At 47.7% G+C, this 21904-nt stretch overlaps 1 protein-coding gene across 6 annotated transcripts in view; it reads left to right on the plus strand.

Annotated features, from left to right (window-relative positions):
* cc2d2a (coiled-coil and C2 domain containing 2A) overlaps positions 1–21904 on the plus strand; it is a 317140-nt gene that overhangs the window by 92114 nt on the left and 203122 nt on the right. For all 6 annotated transcript variants that reach the window (XM_085966208.1, XM_085966216.1, XM_085966224.1 and 3 more), the window contains 6 exons: positions 1306–1515; positions 2353–2453; positions 5251–5391; positions 10747–10903; positions 12043–12278; positions 18863–19040. In XM_085966208.1, the coding sequence (XP_085822334.1) occupies positions 1306–1515; positions 2353–2453; positions 5251–5391; positions 10747–10903; positions 12043–12278; positions 18863–19040 (1023 nt within the window). The remainder of the gene's footprint in view (positions 1–1305; positions 1516–2352; positions 2454–5250; positions 5392–10746; positions 10904–12042; positions 12279–18862; positions 19041–21904) is intronic.

The following is a 21904-nucleotide window of genomic DNA, read 5'->3' on the forward strand; positions in this document are numbered from 1 at the left end:
TGCCTGAAAGTGGGGTCAGCTTGGGAACACGTTTTAAAAACTGCTTAGCTGAACCACACTTAGCACTCGCTGCAGCAACTTCCATGGTAAGATGACCCTTTTTCCCTCAACTCCCCCCCCCAAATTTTCAGTCCCCAAATAGTTTCATAAATTTCTAGCCTTCTGAGTATTTATAGATGTTTACATTTTACACTAAGTTAACATTGTGCAGTTACAAGAGAAGGATGTTCATGGAATGTGCATCTGAAGTGCAGACAAGTCGTTCTCCCCCACCCCCCCTCCCCCAATTTTCCTCTCTTCAATGTATTGAATTTTGCTGGGGTGCAGTACCATGAGCGCCAGAAGCCCTCCATGACGTCAGCCACATTATTATTTTTCACTTCTGAGTCTAGACATTGAGTGTTGTGATGCAATGCAGCAATGGCAGGCATCATAACCAAGCCTGATCCTGTCTCCATCTGATGTCTACTCACACGTATTTTCCAACCGGGAGCCAATTGATAGCAATTAAAACCAAGGAATGACGGACTGGCATTTTGCCGTACCCTCTCCACTCATTCCCAAAGCACAGGGATACTGGTATTAATTGTAGTCTCACCATTCTGTTCCCCTGGTAGCAATCAGTTCATTTGTCTGAGTTAGGTTATATGGCTCAGTGCCAAATTAGGCAGTGGATTTTTTTTTATTCATTCGCTGGGAAGGCTTACCCATAGAACCATCAGGGAAACTGGTGAAGACAGTTTTTTATTAAAATTTTATTGAAGTGCACTTTACCTCTGAAAAGCTGCAATCTACCATAGCTTTTATTATATTCAATCTCAGAATGTGGGTGTCACTGGCAAGGATGCCATTTATTACCCAGCCCATTAATATAAGTCATATGGTGAAAAGCTGAGGCCTCAGTACAGATCCCTGGAGGGCACCACTTATCACATGCCGCCAACCAGAGAACAAATCCTTACTTTCTGCCTCCTATCTCCCAACCAATTATTGACCCATGTCACAAGGTCACCTCCAATTCCGTGCGCGCTCATTTTTGCGAATAATTTCTTTTGCGGAACTTTATAACTTGTTTGGAAGTGAGATTTATAAAGTCAGTGTTCTTTGGGTGACCTTATTTCCTGGCCACACTACTTGAGCAGTGGTTTTATTGAGACAATTCATGTCGATTATAGCGAAAACATATTTATTTAAGAGTGGAAGTTTAAAAAAAAAGTAATCATTTCTGGAACTTTGTGCAAGTAAGCAAAGAAACTGTGGAGGACTCCCTAATCTTTTCATATTCTGCTTATGCTGTAATTACAGGCTGAGAAGTCCAAGTCCAATAATCGATACATTGCTGGTTCTGCAGAGCTACAGGGACATTTTCAACTGGACATTGATGTTGCTGGCATAGTATTCACGCACCACCCCATGTTCAGTCGTGAGCATGTGTTGGCAACCAAACTAGCCCAGCTGTATGACCAGTATCTATTTCGACAACAGAAAAATCTTGCCAGCCTTTACTCTGACAAGGTATGAACATTTGGCCATGAAACTAAAGCTGTGAATAAAGTGACCATATAACCCCAGAGTCATATCAGCAATAAGAGCTAGGAATGAAGAGGTTAGCAGTTGAAGATTTCAATTGTATTTTATAATTTGCAGACAGTGATATAACTTCATTTCAGATGTACAGTGGAACGTCAGTTGAAGGCCCAATAATGCAGCTCAATATCAAAATATGTTGAGAAAGCTATTTCTTTTCTAACTCCATGTATTCATCAAAATAGTTCATTTTAGATGTTTGCTTTTGGTGCACATACACTAATGTGCACACATTAGTACACCAATGTCACACCTACTTGCAGAAGTGGCTCTGAAATTGCTGGAGTCAAGAATTCTGGTCAACACAACCAGTGTGCACTCAAATATGGACTGGTCTCTCTGATCAGTATGTGCAGTAGAACTGTTGACCGGATAATAAAAGTATGCATTTTTTTGTTAATTTAATTTTTAACCAAGCCCCCACAAACCATAGCTTAGTTAAGTATATATTAGAGAAGTCTAAAACTGGGAACTTGATGGCATTCACATCAGTTTAACAATTGCCATTGTGCTTATGTGATAGACTTTGCTGCAACATAACCAAGCTTGGAACTGATTTTTTAAATTATATTTTTGGGTTGAATGATAAATGTTTTATATTTGACACTACTGAGCAGTTTATGTTGAAACATACTTTGTAATATTTTTTATTGTTAGGCCTTTTTATTAGCCTCTTATTAAACTGACCAACTATACTTAGTATTAAATTGGTGTTAAATGCCTCATTATTATTAGTGATTATTCTGCAATGGTTTGTGTTTCTAGTTGCGTGCTCTAAGGAATGCAGTGAACAATATTGCTGATGGTCATAACGTGCAAAGCTCAGTGGCACAGCACAGACGTGTGGAATATAAATCTCAGATCAGGTGAGGCAGGTCTGTTTGTGCTCAAAGTTAATCAAATACTGATTGAGCTTTTACTTACTGATAACTCATCATTCTCATATGCTATAGATTTCAGTGGCATGTATAGGTCTGAGGTACATTTTCTCCTATCCACTAGTCTTAACAAAAAAAGTATAAAGCAGGTTCTAGAATATTGCTAAATGAAGGAAACTGTACCCCTTGATATCCTGATGTATCCCTTCCTCTTTACAGTACTTGTAACTCCTATTTATTTCTATAAATTTTAGGAACACTAATATTGTAAATGTGATGAAATCTGTTTGTCTTGATCCTGTATTCGTTTTGCACTCATGTATATTACCCTCCCCCACTGTGTATAGTTTCACTTCCTCTTTCCCGACTAACCTGGGAGGTTCCAGGTCTTGGCTCTTGGTCCCGCCCCTGACTTCTCTTACATAAAGATCCCAGGATCTGTATGACTCATTCCTGTGAACCAGTCGGCGTGTTGAGATGTTAGCTCTGATCTTAGTGATTAAAAGCCAACTTGTTTAAGTCTATAACTTCTAGTTTTGTGGTTATCGAAGGCCCATCAGTAACATTATGTTTTTTTCCAACTGTAGAACTCCTACCATTTGTGATATTTTTAATGGAGGATCGAGTGGTGGGTGGGGGCTTTACTTTCTTTCCTTTCCCCACAGCCTTCCTGAGTGCAGGCTGCTGATGTCCTGTTCATCCCAGGCTGTTGCTAAGAGGAGCATGAAGCTAGCCGTTTGTATTTTTTGCTCCTTCATTCACCATGTGGGAATCTACGTCCTACCACTTTGCGCATAGGGCATTGGAATGGCAGCACCAGGTCAACAGAACTTGTGCTGTGGCACATCCAGGGCTATTGGCTGGTAGTGGATCAAATGGAGCAGCTATATCCCAGGTTCAGGGTTTGAGACCTATTATTTTACAGCAGCAAATTCTCTTCAGGTATCGTAATTGGTGAAAATACATTGTGTTGCTTTAGTATTTGATATTTGCTGGTGCATAGTGTTGTAACAACCTTCTATATTAAATGTTACTGGTAGTGTTTGATACCAGCCACTTGGTGGTGCTATGCAGAATAGCAATGTTTAGTTCTGCTTCTGCACGATGGATATAAGTCACTGGAGTTGGTCACGGCAACAACAAAATTTACTATACAGGTAGACTACCCTTTATCCGAACTTCCGAAAACCGAAACCCTCTAAAAACCGAAGGTTTTTTTGGTCAGCGTAAGTCGTGCGCACAACATGACCAGAGTGGCGCACAACTTACGCTGAGCAGAGGGTCAGCGTAAGTCGTGCGCACGACCCCCCCGCGGACCCCCGCCGACCCCCCCCGCCGACCCCGACCCCCGCCGACTTACGCTGAGCAGAGGGTCAGCGTAAGTCGTGCGCACGACCCCCCGCCGACCCCCCCCCGTGGAACCACCTGACTCTCTTCCAAAGGCTCGAAAGCAACGAGAGCTCTGAGCCCGCGGCGGTGCCGGCCCCTGTTCCGACCGAGCACGACGACCTGTTGGTGGAAATGCGGAACTTCATTGCATTCCAGGCTAGCAGCGACGGACAAGCCACGACTGCGGACCCCCCCGCGGACCCCCGCCGACGCCGACCCCCCCCGACCCCCGCCGAGATCCCCCCCCCGCCGACCCACCTTCCGAAATCCGAAATTTTCCGAAAACCGAAACACGGCTGGTCCTGAGGTTTTCGGATAAAGGATAGTCTACCTGTATTTGTTTTCCCCAATTTGCTTCCCTTTTCCTTTGACTCTTCAGCTTTGGTCAGATATGGTTCCAGGGGTGTTGGCAGCCCCTCCAGTACCTCAGCTATGTGGCCATTCTTCATGTTTGAACCCAGATAATGTCGACGTGCTTTTTGATCATTGACTCACCTCAGCTGTGCCTTATCCTGTCCTTATCTGTTGTCACTGCATGTGCATTTGCCAACAGGAATCATTGGATAGTGATCCGGAACAGGAACCACAGCTGATTTTTCTTTTTCTTTTTGTCTCCTAACAGCACCATGGCCAATTGTGCTGCTCCAACTGCTGAACCAGTCGAAATAAGCTGATTCAGCACAAAGCAGGAATCAGATCTGGTCTGTATGGCTTAGTGATATGCCTGGCCATGTCTTTAGTCGCAAGGCCACTGGGGGAACTAAAATTACTGTACAGATGTCTCTTGGGGCAACTGTATTATCCAGAACCAAGCAGAACTAGTATTGTGTCAAACAGGTTGACACATAGAAAATGTGAACATTTCAATGTAGCTACGAGTGTAAATAACAATGTTAGTTTTCTGGCTGTATAAACCTACAGCAACAAATGGGCACAACTATTGCTTGACTTCTGTAGTTAATATTACTTGTGTTCATTCAGATCCTTTACCAGAATACATTGAGACACAAGCTATTAAAAAAATTGCAGGTGCCTTTGATTGTTAAATAAATAAAATATTTGATAATTATTGCACTCAACAAACATAAGTGTTTTCAGTTGAACCTAAAAAAAAAAAACCGTGGATACATTTTGACTTGGAAACAACTCTTGGCCTAGGTTCTGTTATTTTTGTTTCTCGGGTATTAATTCGGTTCTTTAGCAATGAGATGGTGTCACTGTGAAAAGAGTGAACCAATAAAGCGGAGGGATAAAAAGCTGGACTAAAACATAGACGTGAACTGTACTAAAGCAAAATTAAAATGCAGGTATACGCTAACATTAGGGGGAGCCTTCTCATTAAGTATAAGCTCGTTGTGGCCAGAAACCAAAAAAAAATCCAAATATCCATTCACAGAGCAACCCGAAGAATGTGTCACATGGAACAGGAGAAAGATCGGACCCTGCTGAAGAACATTATCAAAGTATGGAAAGACATCAAGTCGCTCAGAGAATTCCAGAAATTTACCAACACACCGATAAAACTGCACCTTAGAAGGTGAACTTCTGATTTTTTTACAGTTTTTGTGCACTATTTCTGATCTGCTTCATTGGGAGCTTGTGTAAAACAAACTGTAGCCCAAAGTTGCAAAAATCATGGCCTCTCTCCCTCCCTCCCTTTCCCCCCCCCGCTCCCTGCCCCCCCGCTCCCTGCCCCCCCGCTCCCTGCCCCCCGACTCTCTCTCTCTCCTCCCCCCTCTCTCCCCCCACCCTCTCTCTCTCTCTCCCCGCTCCCCCCTCTCATTTTTATTTGCTCATAGGATGTGGGTGGCAAGGCCAGCATTTATTGCCCATCCCTAGTTGCCCTTGAGAAGGTGACGATGAGCCGCCTTCTTGAACCGCTACAGTCCATGTGGTGAAGGTACTCCCACAGTGCTGTTAGGTAGGGAGTTCCAGGATTTTGACCCAGCGACGATGAAGGAACGGCGATATATTTCCAATTCAGGATAGTGTGTAACTCGGAAGGGAACTTGGAGATGGTGGTGTTCCCACGCGCCTGCTGCCCTCGTCCTTCTAGGTGCTAGCAGTCGCAGGTTTGGAAGGTGCTGCCGAAGAAGTCTTGGCGAGTTGCTGCAGCGCATCTTGTAGATGGTATGTACTGCGGCCACAGTACGCCGGTGTTGGAGTAATTGAATGTTTAAGGTGGTGGATGAAGTGCCAATCAAGCGGGCTGCTTTTTCCTGGATGGTGTTGAGCTTCTAGTGTGTTGGAACTGCCCTCATTCAGGCAAGTGCCACACAACACGATGGCGAGTGTACTCAGTGTGAAGATGAGACTCCGTCTCCACAAGGACTGTGCAGTGGTCACTGCTACCAATGCTGTCATGGACAGATGCATCTGCGACAGGTAGATTGGTGAGGACGAAGTATGTTTTTCCCTCGTGTTGGTTCTCTCACCACCTGCCTCAGGCCTAGTTTGGCAACTATATCCTTCAGGGCTCTGCCAGCTCAGTCAGTAGTGGTGCTACCGAGCCACTCTTGGTGATGGACATTGAAGTCCCCCAACCATTGTACATTCTGTGCCCTTGCTACCCTCAGTGCTTCTTCCAAGTGGTGTTCAACATGGAGGAGTACTGATTCATCAGCTGATAGAAACATAGAAGATAGGAGCAGGAGTAGGCCATTCGGCCCCTCGAGCCTGCTCCGCCATTCAATGCGATCATGGCTGATCATCCAAATTCAGTACCCGGTCCCTGCTTTCTACCCATACCCCTTGATCCCTTTAACCTTAAGAAATATATCCAACTCCTTCTTGAATATATTTAACGTATTGGCCTCTACTACCTTCTGTGGTAGAGAATTCCACAGGTTCACCATTCTCTGGGTGTAGAAATTCCTCCTCATTTCTGTCCTAAATGGCCTACCCCTTATCGTTAGACTGTGACCCCTGGTTCTGGACTCCCCGACCATCAGGAACATCCTTCCTGCATCTAGTCTGTCCAGTCCTGTCAGAATTTTATAAGTTTCAATGAGATCCCCTCTCATTCTTCTAAACTCCAGCGAGTACAAGCCCAATCGACCCAATCTCTCCTCATACGTCATTCCTGCCATCCCAGGTATCAGCCTGGTGAATCTTCGCTGAACTCCTTCCATGGCAAGAACATCCTTCCTCAGATAAGGCGACCAAAACTGCACACAATACTCAAGATGTGGTCTCACCAAGGCCTTGTGCAGCTGCAGCAAGACATCCTTGTTCCTGTACTCAAACCCTCTCGCTACGAAGGCCAACATACCATTTGCCTTCTTAACCGCCTGCTGCACCTGCATGCTTGCCTTCAGCGACTGGTGCACAAGGACACCCAGGTCTCGTTGTACTTCCCCTTCTCCCAATCTATTGCCATTCAGATAATCTGCCTTCCTGTTTTTGCCACCAAAGTGGATAACCTCGCATTTATCCACGTTATATTGCATCTGCCATGCTTTTGCCCAATCACCCAACCTGTCCAAATCATCCTGGAGTTTCTCGGCATCCTCCTCACAGCACACACGCCCACCCTGCTTTGTGCCGTCTGCAAATTTGGAGATATTACATCTAGTTCCCTTGTCCAGATCATTAATATAGATTGTGAATAGCTGGGGTCCAAGGACCGATCCCTGCAGTACCCCACTAGTCACTGCCTGCCACTCGGAAAAAGACCCGTTTATTCCAACTCTTTGCTTCCTGTCTGCCAACCAGTTCTCTATCCAAGTCAATACCTTGCCCCCAATCCCATGTGCCTTAACTTTACACGTTAATCTCTTATGCGGGACCTTATCGAAAGCCTTCTGAAAGTCCAAATACACCACATCCACTGGTTCTCCCTTATCTATTTTACCAGTTACATCCTCAAAAAATTCTAGTAGATTTGTCAAACACGATTTACCTTTTGTAAATCCATGTTGACTTTGTCCAATCCTGTCACTGTTTTCCAAGTGCTCTGCTATTACATCTTTTATAATGGACTCTAGCATTTTCCCCACTACCGATGTCAGGCTTACCGGTTTATAATTCCCCGTTTTCTCTCTACCACCTTTTTTTGAATAGTGGGGTAACATTAGCTACCCTCCAATCCATGGGTACTGTTCCAGATTCCATCGAATGTTGGAAGATGATCAGCAATGCATCTACTATTTCTAGGGCCACTTCCTTAAATACCCTAGGATGTAGATTATCAGGCCCTGGGGATTTATCGGCGTTCATTCCCATCAATTTCCCTAACACCATTTCCCTACAAATACTGATGGAGGGCGGTCGGTGGTAATCAGCTGGAAGTTTCCTTGCCCATGCTTGACCTGAAGCCATGAGACTTCATGGGGTCAGGAGTCAATGTTGAGGACTCCCAGGGCCTCTCCCTCCTGACTGTATACCACTGAGCTGCCACCTCTGGTGAGTCTGTCATGCCAGTGGGACAGGACATACCCAGGGATGGTGATGGAGGAGTCTGGGACATTTGCTGAAAGGTATGATTCTGCGAGTATGACTATTTCAGGCTGTTGCTTGACTAGTCTGTGGTGCAGCTAAGTCCCCATATGTTAGTGAGGAGGACTTTGCAGTGTCGACTGGGCTGGGTGTGTCGTTTTCGCGTCCAAAGCCAGTGCCTAGGTCGATGCCGGGTGGTCCATCCGGTTTTATTCTTATTATTGCTTTTCATAGCAGTTTGTTACAACTGAGTGGCTTGCTAGGCCATTTCAGAGGGCAGTTAAGAGTCAACCACATTGCTGTGGGTCTGGAGTCACATATAGGCCAGACCAGGTAAGGACAGCAGATTTCCTTCCCTAAAGGACATTAGTGAACCAGATGGGTTTTTACGACAATCTGATAGTTTCATGGTCACCATCACTGACACTAGCTTTTTTTAAATTCCAGTTTTATTTAATTAACTGAATTTAAATTCTGCAGCTGCCGTGATGGGATTTCAACTCGCATCTCCGGATCATTAGTCCAGACATCTGGATTACTAGTCCAGTGACATACCCACTATATACTGTTCCCCTCTCTCTTCTCCCTCCCCCGCCCCACCCCCCAATCAAAAACTATTTGACGAAAAGCTGGTGAGCAGAAAGTTGAGGAAGCTGAAGCAAAATATTGCATCAGCACAAGTTCTACTTTATTTAAGTTTAATTTACTGAGGAGAAAAATGGCAACTGGAAAAAGAATCATAACTCAGGGACCAGCTTGCATAAGTAGATGAGTTTATATAAACAAAACCCATAATAAATGTGGACATAGGAATTTATAATGGCAAAACCTGACAAAATGTGACAAGAAGTGTGCAAACATAAGATTTTTAATATAGATAGATATATAGAATAATTTCAACCAGAACAACATATTTATATAGCGCCTTTAACGTAATAAAACGTTATTGTTTCAATATTGTAATCTTTACTTGCATCTTTACTTTTGACCCCTTGATGAGATTACAACTTTGCAATCATTTCCAGATATTTATCTATATAAATTACAATAACATTTTGGGGGGAAAGTTACTGAACTTGGACACTGTTGGTATTCAGTTTCAGATCTCCATTATGAATCAAGGTCTGGAAAGCAATCAAAAGACTTAGGATTTGATTAGCTTGCAACTCAACCATGTCCAATGGCATAGCAATTGCTCCCGGCACATGGCAGATTTCAGAGGATATTCTGCTTTCTTTTCCCCCTGTTGGAGCACTATATCAGTAATGCATGTCTTATCTGAAGCCTGAACCCTGGCACCTGGAAAAATTCAGCAAAGTAAGCCTGTGCCACAATCTGAGTATAACCAGACTACAGAGAGATTGGTCTGAAAACATTGCTGAATAGATAGTCCTTCGATGGAACTTTCCTATATCTCTAAGATGTAAAATATTTTACATATCTGAAGTCAGTGGCACACACTGGGGTTCACGGGCTCAGACAGCCATGCAGTAGTTCTCTACATTTGACATTATTCATGCGTAGGTCTAGACAGGGAGTATAGTCAGCCTATAAGACCATGCAGAGAATTACATTCGTGTCCAATCCTGCCTTCACCCAACATGCACATAGTTCAGCTTTCTGCAGGGATCACTGAATGCCAATCAGTAGTGAAATCCTGTAAGATTTTCCCCTCACTGGCCCAGGGTTCCGCTGTAGCTGAAATCGAATAAATTACCACAGACCTGAGGATCTTTTGATTCTTTTCTATAATTTGGAGTTTATGTTTTGGAGGAGAGAAAGTTGCTGTGAGTCCAGTTAAGCTTCTGATTTTTTGTTTTGTCAAGAATCTAGACAAAGAACTGTGGCGTAGAATTTTGTCCTGATTGTGCCCATTTTCCAGGTGGAAAACGAGGGCAAAAAGGAACAATTTTGAAGCACGGTGTCTCATTCGACCCGCGCCTGCATAATGGATGCCGCCATATTGGTAGAGGCAGCAATGCAAGTGTCTCAAGTCACCACCTGAAATGGGCATTAAGCCCCTCGAACATGTTAATGAAGGGCCTAATGCCTGTTTGCTCCTTTTGGAGAATATTTTGTCACTGAGCAGAGCAGACGCCTGGCCTGCTTCAATCAGTTTTTTGATTCTACATGTGGCCTAACCAGCGGTCCTTGAAGAACCATTGGAGGCCACTCCTGAAGGCCGCTGCCAGCCTACGCTTGGCCTCCTGACTTCCCTGAGGGCCGCGGAAGTTAACCTCGGCATTGCCAGCGAGCTGCCTGGAGTGGCGCGGTAGGTGTCAGCAGCTCGCCAACTTATTAAACTAAGGCCCAAGGACCAATATCGATCAGGCCTCGGGTTTACCTGTTCAGGCACTGGGATTATTTCCAGTGATGGCCTAATGGTGCAACAAATTTCTACTTCAATGTATTTTATTGAGGACAAAATGTGTGTTTTTTTCTCTCAATATTACAGGCAAGAGATTAACCGGAAAGCTGATGAAATAAGTTATGAATGTGAAATTCAGGCTGAGGTAGCAGAACTTTTGGAAGACTATCAAGAAGAATATGAGAATAAACTGGAAGAATATAAAATGAAGTATGAAGAATGGAAAGCCTGGAGAAAGGCAAAAGTGAGTTTCCTATCTTTTTGTCTTGTTTACAAATTATGATTACTTTAAATACAGTTGACTACAGTTGAATGCATGCCTGATCGAAGCGCACATTTAATTCCAAGTTAGTGGTTTGCCAAACTAATTTGTCCAGTTTTTTAAATGCTGCACGTTTATAACATTCTCCTTGAGTGGGACACATTTGTCCATGGACAAAATGTACACTGCCAAGGCAGCGAGGACGAATGCATTTTCTTGTTCACTAGGACATTCATTTCTCCTCCCCCCCCCCCCCCCCCCCGCCACCTCCCCGCCGCCCCCAACATCATCACCACCATCAACACATGCACTAGAAAGCAATCATCTGGGTTTGGGAATTGACAATTCAATTCAATTTTATTTGCCATATGTAACTAGTACAAGTACAATGGAATGCTTACTCCCCGTAGGGACACGTCAGCTAATCTTACAGCGCCGTGTTCAGAAAGTCAATTCAATGGCATCCAGTGGCAGTGGGAGCACGATGTCCCTCAGCCGCTCCGTCCTCCTCGTCACCGCGGCCTCCTCCTCACTGTTGCCGGCTCCACGTGTGGTGGCCTGCTTCTCCTGCTCACGATCCGACCTCTGGCCACCATGCCCGGCTCCCCTCCTCCCAGTCGGACTGCGAGCTTCCCGCCAAGGAGCTGCCGGCCGACGTGCTGTAGCGGGTCGTCGTGGCTGCTGCTGCTGCTCATTGCGCTGCGCTGCCTCCGCCCGACTCGCCAAACACATCGTCGGGATGTAAATGCTCCGGTCGCCGCGGCCTCCTCCTCACCGTCGCCGGCTCCATGGTCCGACGGCCCGGGGCCTGCTTCTCCTGCTCACGGTCCATTCAATATTCTCCTGGAGATGCAACAGATACCCAGGAGCATCATGGCCTCTAATTGTCCTAGTATCCAACTTCCACAAAAGCCTCCTAGGTCTGTTTCCATCAGCCAGTTTAGGAACTATAGGCAGAAATTAGAATGTATATTTAGGAAAAACAAAGTATAATTTAAAATAGTAATGTTCATTTTATCTTGCTTTCTCAGCAATTCATGCTTAAAACCGTGCTTATTTGGTATTGCTAAGTATCAGTAGATTATAATTGAGAAATTACCAAGGCTCTGCTCGTTTGATAGAAAGCAAAAAAGAAAAAGAAGAAAAGTGCAGATGAGCAGCAGGCTGATGGTGTAGAAGAGAGTTTGGTGGTTGAAGAATTTCCAAAGCCTGATCCTCCAGAGCAGGTGGATGCTTTGATTGTAGAGGAGCAAGTCCGAGCAACAGCCATCAGAATTCGTCGTAAACCAGGAGAACCTGTCCTGACTCCCGAACTTAGTATGGCAGCCACAGTAACACCCACCAGCCAGTGTCCAAGGTAATGGCATGTTACTAGTTATGTGTGGGACATCTAACATGACTAGGAGCAGACAGACGAAATGAATATACTACAATGTTGTGCTTTTTTAACTTTAGAATCCCCAGAATGCATAGCAGACAACAGAATGTTGCGATGATTCACTTCGAAGGTAAATCTATAACATGTGGCGTTGCCACATTGGGGAAACACTGTATGTATGTAGATAAACCTGTATAATCCCCTTTTAACTGCTGTATTCCCCTCCCCCCGCAAGACAGTTGCAAGCTGAGAGGAATAAGGCATGTTCAGACTTGCCTGCTGCTGAGAGAAGGAAAACCAATCAGGTTCCAGCAGGTGACCAATCCGTGAGTCATCACAAGCTCGCGGGCTTTACGAATTCAGTACTATATTGTGAGAGTTGGAGTAAAGACCTATTTCTTATAGCTTGCTGTGTTGCCTATTTCTTTACGCGGGAGACTGTAGTCTCCCACATTGGTGACCCCGAATGTTGGCGGCCGAAGCCCCCGACTCACGTAGCCCTACAGAGGCCAGCAACGACCCGACGGCAACCAGCAGCAGCCCGATGTTGGCCGGCGCCGCGTCCTTGAAGCTCCCCACCTTCTGGGAACACCAAGCACCAGCTTGGTTCGCGCACACGGAGGCCCAATTCACCCTTTGCAGGGTTCAAGACGATGAAGAAAGTTACCTCCACGTAGTCTCAGCACTAGCAAGCTCCACCACCGCCGAAGTTCTCGACCTGCTGGGGAACCCACCACAGACCGGCAAGCACTCAACCATTAAGGGCCGCTTGCTGCAGGCTTACGGCCTGTCCGGGGAGGAGAGGGCCCGTAGGCTTCTTTCACTACCAGGCCTCGGCGACTCTACCCCGACCCAGTTGATGAGCCGGATGCTTGCGCTCCTGGGCTCTGAACCGCAGTGCTTCTTGTTTCGGGCCCTTTTCCTCAGCCTGCTTCCTCAGCAGGTACAGACTGCCCTCGCGGGGTCCCCGATCACGGACTGCATACAACTGGCAGCCGCCGCGGACAAAGTCTTTGCCGTCGCCCAACTCGGCTGTGCAGCCGCGAGGCCCCCCGACACCACTGAGCGCGTGCCGCCACGCCAGGCCGCAGAACTATGCTACTACCACGCGCGTTTCGGCCACAAGGCCCAACGCTGCAGATCACCCTGCTCTTTCGATCAAACCAAGATGGCCGCCCGGCCCAACGCGCCAGCCCCGCGCCGCCGTCTAGGCCCGCTCGATCGCACCCCCGCCGCCACGATGGCCATTGGCACCGCAGGTAAACTGCTGTACATAACCGACTCCCTTTCAGGGCGCAGATTCCTTTGTGACACCGGAGCCCAATGCAGCATAATTCCTGCCTCCCAGCTCGACATCCAGGCAGGCTGCAGCGGCCCACCCGTCGTGGCGGCAAATGGAAAGCGACGGGCCGAGGTTTGTTTCAACGGCCAGCGATTTACGTGGGTTTTCGTGACGGCCTCGGTGGCACATCCCTTGCTGGGCGCCGATTTTCTTTGCGCCCACGGACTCCTGGTCGATGTCCGCGACAGGCGCCTGATCGACGCAGCAACTTTCGCTTCACTGGCCTGCCAGCAGAGCAACAGCCTGGCCCTCGTCGGGTCCTGCTCTGCCCCGGCGGATGACGACTACGCCCGCCTACTCGCAGATTTCCCGAGGCTCACACAACCGACCTTCTCAGCCGCGGCAGCCAAGCATGGTGTCGAGCACCACATCGCCACTACGGGACCACCAGTGTTCGCCCGAGCCAGACGCCTGGACCCAGCCAAGATGGCAGTGGCCAAGGAAGAATTCGCCACGATGGAGAAACTGGGCATCATCCGCCGCTCGAACAGCCCCTTGTCGTCCCCCCTCCAGATTGTGCCCAAGCCGGGCGGTGGCTGGCGCCCCTGCGGCGACTACAGACGGCTCAACGACGCCACCACGCCCGATAGATACCCCATTCCGCACATCCAAGACTTTTCGGCACACCTAGCAGGAAAGTCCATCTTTTCCAAGGTCGACCTGATTCGCGGCTACCATCAGGTCCCCGTCCACCACGCAGACGTCCAGAAGACGGCGGTCATTACCCCCTTCGGACTGTTCGAGTTCCTGCGCACGCCCTTCGGGCTCAAGAACGCTGCACAGGCCTTCCAACGGCTCATGGATTCCGTCCTACGGGACCTGAGCTTCCTGTTCGTCTATCTGGACGATATCCTCGTGGCCAGCACCAGCAAGGCCGAGCACATCGCGCATTTGCGCTCTCTTTTCCAGCGCCTCAGCCAACACGGGCTAATCGTCAACCCGGCCAAATGCCAGTTCGGAGCAGCCCAAATTGACTTTCTCGGCCACAGAATCTCGCCAAGGGGAGCCATTCCCCTACCTTCCAAGGTGCAGGCGGTGGCGGACTTTCCCCAGCCCACCTCGGTCAAGGCGCTGCAGGAATTTTTGGGGATGGTCAATTTCTATCACCGTTTCGTGCCCAAGGCCGCCTCACTTATGCGCCCCCTCTACGAAGCCACCAGGGGCAAAACGGGCAAAGAGCAACTCACCTGGTCCAGCGAGATGGCGACAGCCTTCCATCAGACCAAAAGCGCCTTGGCCAACGCCACACTACTGGCCCACCCCATCCTGGGCGCCAAGACCGCCCTCACCACGGACGCCTCGGATTACGCCGTCGGCGCTATCCAGCAACAGTGGGTCGAAGGCGCGTGGCAGCCACTGGCATTTTTCAGCCGACAGCTGCGCAAGAACGAGCAGGCTTGCAGCACGTTCGACAGAGAGCTCCTGGCTCTGTTCCTGGCAATCCGGCACTTCCGTTTCCTCCTGGAAGGCCGGCCGTTCACCGCATTCGTGGACCACAAGCCGCTCACTTTCGCCATGGCCAAAGTAACCGAACCCTGGTCCGCGCACCAACAGCGCCAACTCAACTTCATCTCGGAGTTCACCACGGACATCCGCCACGTCGCCGGCAAGGACAATTTGGTGGCCGACTGCCTCTCAAGACCCTCGCTCCACGCAGTGCACCTGGGCGTCGACTACGCCAGCATGGCGAGAGACCAGGCCACCGACGCGGAGATCCAGGCCCTCAGGACGTCAACCACCAGCCTCACTCTGGCCGACATGCACTTCCACGCAGCCGGCACAACCCTCCTGTGCGACGTCTCAGTCCCCTCGCCTAGGCCGGTCGTCCCATCCGCCTGGCGCAAGCGAGTTTTCGACATCATCCACGGCCTCTCACATCCAGGGATGCGTGCGTCTCAGAAACTCATGTCCGCCAAGTTCGTCTGGCCTGGACTCCACAAGGATGTGAGAAACTGGACCAACACATGCGTGGCGTGTCAGCGCGCTAAGGTCCAGCAGCACACCAAGGCGCCATTGGAGTGTTTCCCGGTGCCCGAGAGGCGTTTCGACCACGTCCACGTCGATCTGGTAGGCCCCTTGCCGCCGTCGCACGGTTTCACACACCTGCTCACGATCGTCGACCGCACCACCAGATGGCCCGAGGCGGTTCCCCTCGCCTCCACCACCACGACCGACGTCGCGCGAGCATTCGTCTCGACATGGGTGGCCCGGTTCGGCGTGCCGACCGACATATCCTCGGACAGAGGCCCCCAGTTCACCTCCCACTTGTGGAATGCCATCACCGCCGGCGTCGGCACCAAGTTGCACAGGACAACAGCCTACCACCCGCAGGCCAACTGGCTCTGCGAGCGCTTTCATCGTTCCTTGAAAGCCTCCCTCCGCGCCAGCCTGGCCGACACCAGCTGGATCGACAAACTACCCTGGGTCCTCCTGGGATTGCGCACCGCGCCCAAAGAGGACCTCCACGCCTCCGCGGTCGAGATGGTCTACGGCCAACCGCTCAGAGTACCAGGCGACTTCCTCCCCCTGACAACGGAGCCGTGGTCGGCCGCCAGACAGCTTTCCCTGCACCAGGACGCGGCCCAGCAGTTCCGTCCAGTGCCCACTTCGCAACATGGCCCGCAGCCGTCCTACGTGCCTCGGGACTTACGACATGCGGAGTTCGTCTTCGTGGGACGCGCACAGAGGCCCGCTGCAGGCACCATACACCGGCCCCTTCTCAGTGTTGGAGACGGGGGACAAAGCTTTTCTTATCGATGTCGGCGGGAAGCCGGACCTTATTTCAGTAGACCGCCTCAAACCGGCGCACCTGGACCTCAGCTTCCCGGTTCGTCCGGCTCTTCCCCCACGGCGGGGCAGACCTCCCGCGTTGGCGGCGGCCCCACAAGAGGACCAAGACACGCCAGAACCTTACTTCCCGGCCGGCAGCCCATCCAGCCAGCCCACCGGCAGACCAGCCGCCAGACCAGCCGACGAACCAACCGGCCGACCTCCCAGACAGCCCTCCTCACACGCCAGATGGCTACTACAGCCGCTACGGCCGTTTGGTCAAACCTCCGCAGAGACTGACTTTTACAGTTAACGAGGATTCTGGGGGGGCGTATGTGGCGTTGCCACATTGGGGAAACACTGTGTGTATGTAGATAAGCCTGTATAATCCCCTTTTAACTGCTGTATTCCCCTCCCCCCGCAAGACAGTTGCTAGCTGAGAGGAATAAGGCATGTTCAGACTTGCCTGCTGCTGAGAGAAGGAAAACCAATCAGGTTCCAGCAGGTGACCAATCCGTGAGTCATCACAGGCTCGCGGGCTTTACGAATTCAGTACTGTATTGTGAGAGTCGGAGTAAAGACCTATTTCTTAAAGCTCGCTGTGTTGCCTATTTCTTTACGCGGGAGACTGTAGTCTCCCACAAACACATTAGAATTTGTGTCTGCACTTTCTGCCTACAGTACTTGGCTCCCTTTGGTCCTGTTTTTGCCACACTTTTGTCACCTTTTTCCATCATAAATTCTTTTGTTGACATTTATAATGGGTTTTGCCTTTTGTAAACTCATCAGTGACTGCATGATCTGACCACAGGGTTCCAACAAATTGCTTAAAACATTTTTGTCTTCCATGTTTTCCTGAGTAACTGTCATTTCTAATGTCCAGAATAAGGGTTCTGAACAGACCAGGGATAAAAGTTGAGGTTTTCTGTTGGGGAATTTTATCCCTATTTTTGATGCACTTTCTTACTTTTCCTTTTCTTTAGTTATTAGTCTGAGATGGTAGATGGGTTGACTGGGGTGATTTGCCCTTTTTTAATTCCTAAACCCCTCCTGCAGCTAAGACCAGCCTACAGCCCATCCAGATGGCATTATCAAGAACTCGTTTTATGGAAGAATTATGACCATAAATCAGTATCCTTCCATTCCACAGTACCCCACTTTCATTTTGTTTATGTCTAAGGAGCTGCAGAGGGAGTTGAGCACTAGACTGAAAATGGGACGTGAAATTCAACTTCGACCGGGCGCAATATGGCCGGCAACAGATTGGCCACCCATTATACACTCTGCCTGATTTTGGGAGTGCAGGGCAATCGGGTTAGTTTTGAATTACTATAGGAAAGAGCTGGCACAGACATAGAAACATAGAAGACATTGAAGTCCCCCAACCATTGTACATTCTGTGCCCTTGCTACCCTCAGTGCTTCTTCCAAGTGGTGTTCAACATGGAGGAGTACTGATTCATCAGCTGATAGAAACATAGAAGATAGGAGCAGGAGTAGGCCAATCGGCCCCTCGAGCCTGTTCCGCCATTCAATGCGATCATGGCTGATCATCCAAATTCAGTACCCAGTCCCTGCTTTCTACCCATACCCCTTGATCCCTTTAGCCTTAAGAAATATATCCAACTCCTTCTTGAATATATTTAATGTATTGGCCTCTACTGCCTTCTGTGGTAGAGAATTCCACAGGTTCACCACTCTCTGGGTGTAGAAATTCCTCCTCATCTCAGTCGTGAATGGCTTGCCCCTTATCCTTAGACTGTGACCCCTGGTTCTGGACTCCCCCGCCATCGGGAACATCCTTCCTGCATCTAGTCTGTCTAGTCCTGTTAGAATTTTATAAGTTTCAATGAGATCCCCTCTCATTCTTCTAAACTCCAGTGAATATAAGCCCAATCGACCCAATCTCTCCTCATATGTCATTCCTGCCATCCCAGGTATCAGTCTGGTGGGCTGAATGGCCTCCATCTGTGCTCTAAACTTCAGTGGCTCTTTGTAACTTGCTGCAATTAAAAAGAAAAACTGATTGCCAGAAATCAGAAGTAAAATCAGAAAATCATGGAAATGCACAGCAGTTGATCAGCATTCTAATATTTTCTGATTTAACTACAATTTTAGATTTCAATGTACAATTATACATTTATTGCTGTCTTTATTTGTGTCGGGACTATTAACTTTTGAAACATTTTCTGTTTTGGTTTCATGCATTGCGAAGTTTTTGAAAAGATCAATTTGATTTTAACCTGGTGTACAATTTAAAATCTTGTTGGAGCCACCAGATTGTGCAACTTTGCTTTAAGTATGCAAATCATAAAAAAAGTGTGCATTCCCTGTTCTACTAAACATATCTCTAGTATGTTTCCAGAAAATTTGTGATCACTGTGACTGATTTAGAGAGCAGGAAAGAAAACTTAAAATCCAATTTGAAAATAAATTGTTTATTTTCTTCTCAGAGGAGAACAGCTGCGAAGACAGGATGTACAGAGATGCACTCTATATACCAAAGTTCTTTTTAATAACAAGGAGGTCTCCAGGACCAGCAGCCGAGCATTGACTGCCGACTTCAGGATCCATTTTGGGCAAATCTTCAACATGAAAATAGTCAACTGGCCAGAAAGTATAAAGATTCAGGTATATTTACAGGAACAGTTCCTTGGTCCAACTGGTGCTTTTTGATATCTAAGACTAATATTTACTTGAATGTTCAGTGTGCTTTTCTTTTCTTCCCCTCTTGCTGGTGTAGAGTTTCAGTACTTTGTCCCAGTGGCCATTCTTCATGCGTCAGCTTTAGCTGTGACTGTCACAAGACTATTTGGAAATACTACTCAATCCAGTCCTGTTCTCCCCTGATGGCCACAGATATGCGTTTTCCAGCAGGAGTCACCGGGGAGCAAACTGGAGCTGATTTTAGCCCAAGGCACTGTGACTAATGCTTACACCCCTATTGCCTCGATAACTCAGTACAGACCAAAAGTAAAACCTGGGGTCTTCATGGTCAGAATGGCTCAGTAGCCCACAGACCAGTGGATTAGCCTGCAAAGGTACCGGGGAGAACGCTCAATGTTTTTATTAAGTAAATTCTATACAAAATAGGCAGTGAATTTGCATAAATCTAAGTTACATCCAGTGACCTCTTTTTGAGCAATAATTTCCCAGAAACATTAGGAACAGGAGTAGGCCATTCAGCCACTAGGGTTTGCTGCGCCATTCAATTAGATCATGGCTGATCTGCACCACAACTCTATTTACCCGCCTTTGCTTCATATCCCTTGATACCCTTACCTAAGAAAAATACATCTTTAGCAGTCTTGAAAGCTCCAATTGACCCGGCATCCACAGTCTTTTGGGGAGAGAGTTCCAGTTTTCCACTACCCTTTGCATGACAAAGCGCTTCCTGATTTTGCTCTTCAATGGCCTAGCTCTAATTTTACGTTTATGTCCCCTTGTTCTTGATTCCCCCACCAGAGGAAATAGTTTCTCTGTATCTACTCTTATCAAATCCTTTGAACACCTCAATCAGATCACCTCTCAATCTCCTATACTCAAGACTAGAAGCCAAGTTTATGCAACCTGTCCTCATAATTTCTTTTCTTTCCCCTCTTGCTGGTGTAGAGTTTCAGTAAATGTAACCCCACTATGTAAAAAAGGAGGGAGAGAGAAAGCAGGAAACTACAGAACTACAGGAGCCTAACATCAGTAGTAGGGGAAATGCTAGAGTCTATTATAAAGGATGTGATAACAGGACACTTAGAAAATATCAACGGGATTAGACAAAGTCAACATGGATTTATGAAAGGGAAATCGTGTTTGACAAACCTACTGGAGTTTTTGGAGGATGTAACTGGTAGAATAGATAAGGGAGAACCAGTGGATGTGGTGTATTTGGATTTTCAGAAGGCCTCTGATAAAATTCCACATAAGAGGTTAGCGTGCAAAATTAAAGCACATGGGATTGGGGGTAATGTACTGGAATGGATTGAAAATTGGTTAACAGACAGGAAACAGAGAGTAGGAATAAATGGTGACTTGTAGGGTACCACAGAGATCAGTGCTTGGGCCCCAGCTATTCACAATATATATCAATGATTTGGATGAGGGAACCAAATGTAATATTTCCAAGTTTGCTGATGACACAAAACTAGGTGGGATTATGAGTTGTGAGGAGGATGCAAAGAGGCTTCAAGGCGATTTAGACAAGTTGAGTGAGTGGGCAAATACATGGCAGACGCAGTATAACGTGGATAAATGGGAAGTTATCCACATCCGTAGGAAAAACAGAAAGGCAGAGTATTATTTAAATGGCGATAGATTGGGAAATGCTGATGTACAAAGGGACCTGGGTGTCCTTGTGCACCAGTCACTGAAAGCAAACATGCAGGTGCAGCAAGCAGTTAGGAAGGCAAATGGTATGTTGGCCTTCGTTGCAAGAGGATTTGAGTACAGGAGCAAAAATGTTTTACTACAGTTGTACAGGGCCTTGGTGAGACCACACCTGGAGTACTGTGTGCAGTTTTGGTCTCCTTACCTAAAAAGGATATACTTGCCATTGAGGGAGTGCAGCGAAGGTTCACCAGACTGATTCCTGGGATGGCAGGACTGTTGTGTGGCACGACCACCGTGCTAAATGGGATAGATTCAGAACTGGGCATCCATGAGGCACTGTGGGCCATCAGCAGCAGTATAATTGTATTCCACCACAATATGTAACCTCATGGCCTGGCATATCCCTCACTCTACCATTTACCATCAAGCCAAGGGACCAACCCTGGTTCAATGAGGAGTGTGGAAGAGCATGCCAGGAGCAACACCAGGCATACCTGTAGTGTATGTGCCTTTAAGAGCCCCCTGTGTACTGTAATGCCGGTAATGGCCACTCAGGCTATATAAGCCTGTATATTGTGTTGTATCAGTTAGTTCACCTCCAGACTTTATTCAGTAAACACCTGTGAAACCAACTCCTGCCTTCAGTGTCTCTATTAACACACGGATACAACAGTGGTGACGAATTGGAAACGGACTTACCTGCAATTCAGCAGCACCTCAAGGACATCGATTCCTCAGACATCCAAAGTCGAAGAACAACAAGAAAAAAAACAAAAAAGAACTGGTTTCACCAGCTAGCCGAGCTGGTGGCAGGTACTGCAATAATCCTTCCTGGGCGGCGGGCTGGGGCTCCATCGGCTGGCTCTGCAGCAAGGCCAAGCAGCGAAGGCGGAGGCAAACAGAAACAGAGGGGGGGAGCACTCGGGAGACGGCCGGCGCTGCAAAGCAGGTCGGCGTTCGGACCTAGCAGAGGGGGGGAAAAGTCCCAGAGAGTCCGGCGGGAACGAGTCTCCACCTGTAAATAAAAAAATGAAGAAAAAAAACATGGAAAACAGCGTTGTCAGCAGCAGCAGCGGCGGGAAAGCGCGGGAAGCGCCATTTTTTTTCTGCAGGAAAGAAAGGAAAGCGCGGGAAGCGCCATTTTTTTTCCAGGATGACTAAGGCTGGCAATA

This window comes from Somniosus microcephalus, chromosome 2 (genome assembly GCF_052327205.1).
Source record: "Somniosus microcephalus isolate GS21.2 chromosome 2, FLI_Smic_1.0, whole genome shotgun sequence".
Taxonomy (NCBI): domain Eukaryota; kingdom Metazoa; phylum Chordata; class Chondrichthyes; order Squaliformes; family Somniosidae; genus Somniosus; species Somniosus microcephalus.